General features: G+C 44.0%; 1 protein-coding gene and 1 pseudogene across 1 annotated transcript; both read left to right on the top strand.

The window, feature by feature from the left end:
• Positions 1-1,334: 1,334 nt before the first annotated feature.
• Positions 1,335-3,432, top strand: LOC136492496 (CDP-diacylglycerol--serine O-phosphatidyltransferase 2-like; annotated as a pseudogene).
• A 2,091-nt stretch (positions 3,433-5,523) lies between these two features.
• On the top strand, positions 5,524-8,889 carry LOC136492738 (polyamine oxidase 4-like). Its single transcript, XM_066488742.1, has 10 exons — positions 5,524-5,943; positions 6,149-6,264; positions 6,398-6,486; positions 6,590-6,703; positions 6,797-6,884; positions 6,978-7,063; positions 7,145-7,247; positions 7,485-7,582; positions 7,807-8,236; positions 8,351-8,889. The coding sequence occupies exons 1-10, from the start codon at positions 5,916-5,918 to the stop codon at positions 8,660-8,662; spliced, it is 1,464 nt and encodes a 487-aa protein (XP_066344839.1). The 5' UTR covers positions 5,524-5,915; the 3' UTR covers positions 8,663-8,889.

Genomic DNA, 8,889 nt, shown 5'->3' with positions numbered 1-8,889 from the left:
TTAATTTGAGGACTATTGCTAAAGTTGCTCTAGGCGAGAAGGAAGAAGGATGACGGGTCATAAGAAAAATCATTTGACAGAGAGCAAAGAACTATTCAATCACGACAGAAATGTCAAACACAGTGACTAGATCCAGTAATTTCCATAAGGCAAACAAATCCATCACGAGCAACTTAGATGATTAGATTCAATTCGTTGTGGTGGAAAATGTCAACGTGCAAGCCTCCAGCCTAGCACTGACTTTTAGTTTTAGGCGTGATTTACCAATTTCAAAAAAGTATCAGTTTAATTGCTCATACACGGACGCATTATAACAAAGATATGTCACATGTATTCCCTTTGTAACTGAATAAATTAATTCCTAGAGTTGTATCACGTTAATTTTTTTATATTTGTTTGACATAAAAAGAGCAATAAATTTACGAAACCAAATGAGTACATTATAAAAGTATACTTCATGATATCTCTAATGACAAATTTGGTGTCATAATTCTTGGCGCTCTTATCTATATTTTGGTCAAATTTTAAAAATTTTGAACTGAAACTTTTAAAGTTGATTTATTCAGGAGACAAAGGGAGCATCACAGTATGTGTCAGTAGGGAAGGTGTGTATCTATTTCAATCTATAATCTATATCTATAACTAATAATAAAAAAGCAAAATTTTAGACCATTTTTTTCGTCCAACCCATTCAATTGGCCCAACAGTCTGATCCAGTCGCTCCTTTCCAGTCCACTCGTGGCCTACTCGCTGCTCCTCAAGACGCTTCCGGTCTCTTCGTCTCCCCGGGTCACCACCGTCGCATCCGTCCGAGTGTGGGCTTTTTGAAATTCAACCATTATAGAAAATGGGCTTCGGTGATTTGCCATCCCGTAACGGGGCTTCGCCACCTAGCCATTACGAAACGCGACCCATCCGCGAGAATGCCATCCGATGACTTTGGGACCCTTTTCTTCCTCTTCTGTCCCTGTCCCTTTCCTCTTTCTTTCACCGGTGCTCGCACGGACGGAACGGAGGGGCACAGAAACGGATCGAGCTTGGCTGTTGCTGCTTCTCCGAGCACCGAGCGAGCCCCCCACGGTGAGCACCCCCACCCACGGCGAGCCCCCCAGCGCCGAGCGCCCAACGCCCCACCCATTGCGAGCAGGCTGCTGCTGCTTCTCCGAGCACCGAGAAAGCATCCCCACGCGCGAGCACCCCCACATCCACGGCAAGCCCCCCCCCCACCCACCCCACGGCGAGCACCCACCCCCACCCACGGCGAGTGGCCTAGCGCCCCCACCCATGGCAAGCGCCCCCCCACAGCGAGCCCACCCAGCGCCCCCACGCCCCCAATGCCCAGCGGCCCCACGCCTGCGCCCCCACTGCAGCGCCTCCCCGCCGCCCTCCCCCACGTCGGCCATGGAGTACAGCACGGCAGCGACGCCTCCAAGGTCGGCCATGGAGAACAACAGGTACTCGTACCTTGAAGCCGAAGGATTTCAAACAATGAACTCCCTCTTGTTCATTGCGAGTACTGTAAGTGCCGGTTTCTCAAGGTCTTGACAGCGAAGAATTCAAGAAGCAGCCAAATTGGCGGACGCATTATAACAAAGATATGTCACATGTATTCCCTTTGTAACTGAATAAATTAATTCCTAGAGTTGTATCACGTTAATTTTTTTTATATTTGTTTGACATAAAAAGAGCAATAAATTTACGAAACCAAATGAGTACATTATAAAAGTATACTTCATGATATCTCTAATGACAAATTTGGTGTCATAATTCTTGGCGCTCTTATCTATATTTTGGTCAAATTTTAAAAGATTTGAACTGAAACTTTTAAAGTTGATTTATTCATGAGACAAAGGGAGCATCACAGTATGTGTTAGTAGGGAAGGTGTGTATCCATTTCAATCTATAATCTATATCTATAACTAATAATAAAAAAGCAAAATTTCTAGCTGAACAAGAACAAAAGCTCCTGATCTCGCCATACACGCGATTAAGCAAGGCTATCTTCTTGATGTTGCTAGATTTTTCTGCTCTTTTATACTGACAAGAGTAGTTCTCGAAGAATTTTTGAAGATTTTTTATGTTGCTATTCTCTTTGGATTTGCTAGGTTTAGTTAATTCTGGGTAGTGGGTATTCATATGTGTGTGTTTTAGATGATTCATACCCAGTGCAGAGAGCTTCCGCTCTGCGCGGGGTCTGGGGAAGGGTGTCAATGGCAAGCCTTACCCTCGCCTGTGCAATGTGAGGAGACCGCGACTCGAACTCGGGACCTTCCGGTCACAGACGGTAAGACTCTACCGCTTGCACCAGGCCTGCCCTTCTTGAGTGCACTTATGCTTGTGCCCAAAAAAATCTGAACTGCGCCATGGTGTATGTCTGCATGTTTTCAAAAATTAGATTTGACCATGGATTAGTATCACAGTTGTGGAAATAATAATACAATTAAGATCATCTTTTTTTCTTTTTTAATTCCAATGGACCCTTGTGCTGTACATTGGGAAGATCAATGTGAATTGATATTAGAACTAGAATGCAATTTGTGAAGACTGGTTTTTACTCCATTTGCTTGGAGGGATTTTAGAGGAATCTGGATGAATCTGGAGGAATTTGTGAGAAGAAAACACTGTTCCGGATGAAAAAAGAAGCGGATCAAGCCGGGTTTAAGGGCACGCGAACGGGGCCTTAGCTTGCAGGTGAAAAGGTCGTTGAGTCAGTTCGCTGCTGCACAATGGGATAAAGATCAGTGGCGTCCTTTCATGGAGCCACTATGGTTCATCAAGTCCTGTTCCTATGTGTTGTCTTCACGACCGCGGAGCTTAACATATTCTTCCTCAAAGTTCTGTCTATGCATCCCTCCAAGGAATCCCTTGGTTGTTTATAGATTGATCCTCTGGTGATTAGCTGATTGCTATTCCAACCATCCGTGAGTACAACTCCTACTTAAAAGACGGGTTAGCCTAAGAATGCTATTCAGTTGTTATCAACATCACACATGAAAAAAAAACTTTAATTTTTGATCGGTTACTTCTACCAAGTCTGGGTTTTGATCATCACAGCAAACCAGTCAAGAAGTTTGGAGCCTTTTGTTGGCTGTCTGTGGCTATATATGCATATTATTAGAGCTTCTTATCTCATCATCTGCATGAAGCTCGGGCATGGTGAGCTTTCTCTTTTCACCTTTCTTGTCAGGTAGTATAGCACTGTCGGTAGTATACAATATGATGTATGTTTGGGAGGAAAAGAAAAGAAATATTCTGCAAATTGTTTGCCTGAAATTCAAGTATTGAACAGTCTGATACTCTGATCAGGATTTTTTCTTGACCCAAGCATACCAGGCAGATGATCTTTCGGAGAAAGCTTGGGATTGCACTTGTGATTTGTTGCTTTCATGGTCATGGTGGAGTCACAAAAGATTCAGGAGAAAGCGACTGTGATATACAAATCTCAAGCCATTTCAAACTCATCTCTCTCTCTCTCTCTTTTTCTAGAGGTGATATACATATATATTTGATATGTGATGTAACTTATGAAATTTTAAGCAATTCTAATCCCTTTTGCACCAGGTCTCCCTTAACTATATCCGCTTGTAGTTCAGTTTTGGGTAGAAACAAATGTGGCAGCTTAGCTTTGTTCAATATAAATATAAAAATTTAGCAATGGTTATACTGATATTTTAATGGTTATCAGTTGCATCATATCGGATGGCTATGCTTTGATTTTCTTTGGTTGCTACTTCTGCAAGAACAGGATATAATGAAGTCATAAAGCAAGTTTATTTAGTGGAGCATCATGTCTTCGATGCTCAAATTGCTTGTACGTGTCTTAGAAAAGCTTCATAATGAATTGAGACATACATACGTCATAGGAATTTTATTTCTTATCAAGAAGTACTTCCCAATTTGGCTCTTCAATTATACTTACATTGACTTACTACATCTGTTCGTTAGTTGATACTTGATGGAGTTTGACGTTTGATAACTTTTTTTTCTTTCGTTGCAACGTACGGACATGTTTGTTAGTTTAGAAAAAACGAGGTTGCGTCTCACGAGCTCGAAAGACAAATATAAGGCGTTGGCCTAAGAGAGGCGTGGACGAAAATGAAGTACCGGCCCTGCCTTGTCGACCGGAAGAACCGTGCACCGCCTTTAAACTTTTTTCCTCCCACGTCTATTTCAAAGCCCAACCTCCCTATCCAGCACCCTTCACCGCCTTTAAACTTTTTTAAACCATTGAGAGGAAAAGAAGAAGGACGAGGGATCATGACAAAAGAAAAGACATTTGAAGGAGAGCATGTCCAACATGGTCACTAGACTGGGTAATTTACTTATCTAACGTAGGCTTTGTTCGCTTCTCTTGTAATCCATACTTTTCGATTTTTTTTTCTCCATTCGGAACAGTATTTTAGCTTGTTTTTTCAGCGAAACGGACGGGGTCGTAGTACTAATGCCGATGCACGTTTTGTCAGTTAATTTCAAGAATACACCAGTTTATGTTTAACTGCTCGTACATGTTTATAATAAGGATATGGTGCATGTATATATTATTATTGTATTCATGTTTTTTTAAAAAAGGAATGCGTCGACCTGCTACAAGATTACTCGCTTATAAACCCCAAAAGAATGAAACTCTCGCTAAGTCAAACAATCTTAAGTATAGTTAGATTATAAAATAATATACTAACATTTACTTCTTCAAATATGTTTTTATGAAAATATTCTCTAATTAATCTAGTAATACCTATCATCCTTCACAAATATTGATATTTTTTTATATATCTTTTGTACACCTATAAAAAGACTCATCAAAACTTAAAATTGTTTGTTTTCTTAGAAAGAGAGATTTCTATTTTTCGCAGTTCGGGCGGAGGGATCATTAGACAGAGGATATATAAAAAAACAAGAAATGCGTGTTTGTGTGTGTGTGTGGGGGGGGGGTGGGGGGGGTGGGGGGGGGGGGGGGGGGGGCGGGGGGCGTGGTTGAAAACGAAATACTGGCTGGCGCTGGCACGGAGAAGCAACGCACGGCGCGCCTGGCCGCCAGCCGTGTCGTGTCAGATCCAACTTCCTCGTCCCCGCGTCTATTTAAAGCTCACACCTTTTAAGGCCAGTCTCAATGGAGAGTTTCACCTCCCAGTTTCCAACACGTGAAACTTTAATATGAAACGGGTCTCTCCCACAGTGCAAAGTTTCATGGCACGGTTTCATCCCTTATTTTACTATTCACAGGTCCCACCTATCCCTATCATCCCTCTCTTCCCCGCGTGGTCCCGGAGAAGAAAAGTCGCGATGAAACGAAGGAAGGGCCTCAGTGCAGGTTTCACGGCGTTTCCAAAGTTTTGGAAACAGTGCGGATAAGTTTCATGGCCATGAAACGAATCTCTTCTCTCTCCTCCCAGTTTCATGCAAAAACTGACGTGGCACCTTATTAATTGTGCATGAAACCCCCCATGAAACTCCATTGAGACTGGCCTAACTCCATCCCAGATCAGGGCCAGCCGAGCACCCGCCGAAGGTCAGAGAGAAATATCTCCCCTCTTTTCTCTCTCCACCGGATCGGTTCCTCGCGCTTCGTTTCGTTGTTCGTTGCCGATCAATCGATCGAGAGGGAGGGAGAGGCCGTGGTGCGTGGAGGGGGCCGAGATTTTGCCGGTTTGTAGCCAGATAGGGGTATGAGCTGCTTCGCGCACCGCCGCTGCTCCGACGTCGCCCGCCGCCAGGACGGCCTCCTCGTCTTCGTCTTCTTCCTCTCGATTCCCATACGTAGTAGTAATTCTAATTTAAGTAATTGTAGTAGTAATCTCTTGTAAACTGCGCTCGCCTTTGCGTTTGCGTGTACGGGGACGGAGGGACCTTCTGTGGTTGATTGTTCCCCTTTCTCATCCTATTCTTCTCCTTCCACGGCGGCGCCGGCGGCTGGAATGGATCCTAATGGCCTCAAAACTGGAGGTATTGAAATTTCGCTTCATCTCTCTGCTTTTTAATGAATTTTATCTCTCTATTTGTATTCTGTATATATACTGTCCCGGACAGAAAGGGGATTTTTTTTGTCCTGTTCTGTTTGTTATCGTTCCGATGAGCTCGTAGATATTTTGTTCTCACCTGATTCCGTATGAATTGAGTGCTGATTACAAATAAATAAATGGAAATTCAGGCCTTTTGCTCCCGACCATTGAGAGGCGGTGCACGTCGCCTCCATCCGTCATTGTCATCGGCGGTGGCATCTCGGGCGTTGCAGCTGCCCGTGTCCTCTCCAATTCTTCATTCAAGGTAACTGATCATTCACGGTTTTTCATCTACAGGTGATTCAGTACATGTGGTAGTGTTGCGTGCTCACTCATAGAGTCATATGGGGACACGTTTTAATTAATTAATGTTACTGAATTTGATTCCGCATGATCAGGTGACTGTTTTGGAGTCGAGAGATCGTATTGGCGGGCGCGTTCATACTGATTACTCATTTGGATGTCCAATTGATATGGGAGCCTCATGGTTTGTTGCCTTCACTCAAATTGCTTAACACAAGACACAACCACTGAAGTTTCTGCCCGTGTATGCTCTTACTTACTTTACTGTTGATTTTTGTCAAATTCAGGCTACACGGCGTGTGTAATGAGAATTCATTGGCACCATTGATTGGCTATCTTGGGCTGAGGTTATATCGCACAAGCGATGACAACTCAGTTCTGTATGATCATGATTTAGAAAGGTACTACCTAATATCTCGTACACTTAAAAGTAAAATTCGTTTCCCATGCTAGTTTGTTCTTGCATCTCATTGTGTTCGTTGATCCCTCTGCAGCTATGCTCTCTTCGATAAGGATGGTAATCAGGTCCCAAAGGAGACAGTTGATAAAGTTGGAGAAACATTTGAGAGAATTCTTGAAGAGGTACATATTGAATTCTTTCGTGCGTTGTACTTTTTGGTACTTCTTTAAGAGCAATTTTAGCTCACTCTATCTATGGTATGTATTGCATTACAGACGGTGAAAGTGCGCGATGAGCAGGAACATGACATGCCACTGCTACAGGCAATTTCTATTGTGTTTGAGAGGCACCCCCATCTAAAGTAATTTTTCTTGTACCAGTGTCATGTGTTATAACTGAATATAATTCATAGTACTTGACTGATATGGTTGCCACTTTGTAGGCTAGAAGGGCTAGATGATCAGGTCTTGCAATGGTGTGTCTGCCGGCTTGAGGCATGGTTTGCTGCAGATGCAGATGAAATATCTCTGAAGAACTGGGATCAGGTTCGTGCTATGCACTGGAGCAAAGTGAAAGCCAACCATCTAGTCACAATTTTCCTGTTTCCCGCATTTTTCCTGTGAAATTAAACTGATTTCCGTGAAATTCCTGTTGGATTCCTATGAAATTCCTGCATTTCAAAGGGGCCCTTAGAAATTTAAGTTCTCTACTAGGACAGAATTTGGCAGGTTAATTCAAGTTGTTTCAGTCGGACTAACCTTTCATCCCTTTTTTATCTGCAGGAGCGTGTTCTTACTGGTGGACATGGACTGATGGTAAATGGATACTATCCTGTTATTGAAGCTCTTGCTCAAGGTCTTGACATCAGGCTTAACCAAAGGTTTGTTATTTCACACATCTTATATTGCTGGATCTGGATTTTTACTCTTGCCAAGCATGGTACTCATGGTTCGAGGGAAATTTTAGGTGGTGAACAGAGCACTAGCAAATATAAGCATTTGAATCTTCATTCTGTCTTGAAAGGAATTACCACAGTTCTATTCTTTACTTTATCCAGTGATAAATAAATTTTGCTTACTTTGCTTGAATGATGATGATATTCAGGGTCACCGAAATTACTCGTCAATACAATGGAGTCAAGGTCACTACTGAAGATGGCACAGGCTACTTCGCTGATGCTTGCATAATCTCTGTGCCACTCGGTGTGCTCAAGGCGAACATAATAAAGTTTGAACCTGAGCTGCCCTCATGGAAGAGCTCTGCCATCGCAGACCTCGGCGTTGGTGTTGAGAACAAGATCGCTATGCACTTCGACACGGTCTTCTGGCCCAATGTTGAGGTGCTGGGAATGGTTGGACCGACGCCTAAAGCGTGTGGGTACTTCCTGAACCTGCACAAAGCCACCGGCAATCCGGTCCTCGTCTACATGGCTGCCGGAAGGTTTGCCCAGGAAGTGGAGAAACTGTCGGACAAAGAAGCTGTCAGCTTGGTCGTTTCTCACCTGAAGAAGATGCTTCCATATGCCACTGAACCAGTAAGTTGCCTTGCGCATGACTGTTGCATTCTGCTTGACTTGTGTTAAGGCAATTTCTGAATGTTTGTCCATGCGGCTGACACATTTGCATCTGGTGATATCTTGCTGTTGCAGACGAAGTACTTGGTGTCACGCTGGGGCTCCGACCCGAACTCTCTGGGGTCCTACTCGTGCGACCTGGTCGGGAAGCCGGCCGACGTGTGCGCGAGGTTCTCTGCCCCCGTGGAGAACCTGTACTTCGCCGGCGAGGCGGCCAGCGCTGAGCACTCAGGGTCGGTGCACGGCGCGTACTCGTCGGGCATAGCCGCCGCCGAAGAATGCAGGAAGCGCCTCCTGACGCTGAAGGGCATCCCGGACCTGGTCCAGGTCGCGGCGTGGGAGGAGATGGCCGGAGCTGTGGCTCCCCTGCAGATTTGCAGGACCTGACTACCTGAGTGAGCTCCGATCAGTGTGATTCAGTGGCTGCCTTGGAGTGGTTTGATCGCTTCGCTGCTTCCTGACGACTGCGAAGTCTTTTATATTGTGTAAAATGTTATATTATCTTGAACGTGTGTATTGTCTGAAATAAGTCAAGATTGACTGGTATTGAACTCAGGTGTTATTACGTTACTATTTCATACTTAAGAAATTATTTGAGTCCCATCGCTCTAGCT

Source organism: Miscanthus floridulus, chromosome 11 (assembly GCF_019320115.1).
Source record: "Miscanthus floridulus cultivar M001 chromosome 11, ASM1932011v1, whole genome shotgun sequence".
Lineage (NCBI taxonomy): Eukaryota > Viridiplantae > Streptophyta > Magnoliopsida > Poales > Poaceae > Miscanthus > Miscanthus floridulus.
Note: the sequence above shows the minus strand (reverse complement) of the source record. Positions and strands in the feature narration are given on the sequence as shown.

Coding starts and splice junctions, on each gene's coding strand:
- LOC136492738 (XM_066488742.1), top strand. CDS start 5,916: ATGGATCCTAATGGCCTCAAAACTGGAG. Junction 6,265..6,397: donor TCTCCAATTCTTCATTCAAG/GTAACTGATCAT, acceptor CCGCATGATCAG/GTGACTGTTTTGGAGTCGAG. Junction 6,704..6,796: donor TATGATCATGATTTAGAAAG/GTACTACCTAAT, acceptor ATCCCTCTGCAG/CTATGCTCTCTTCGATAAGG.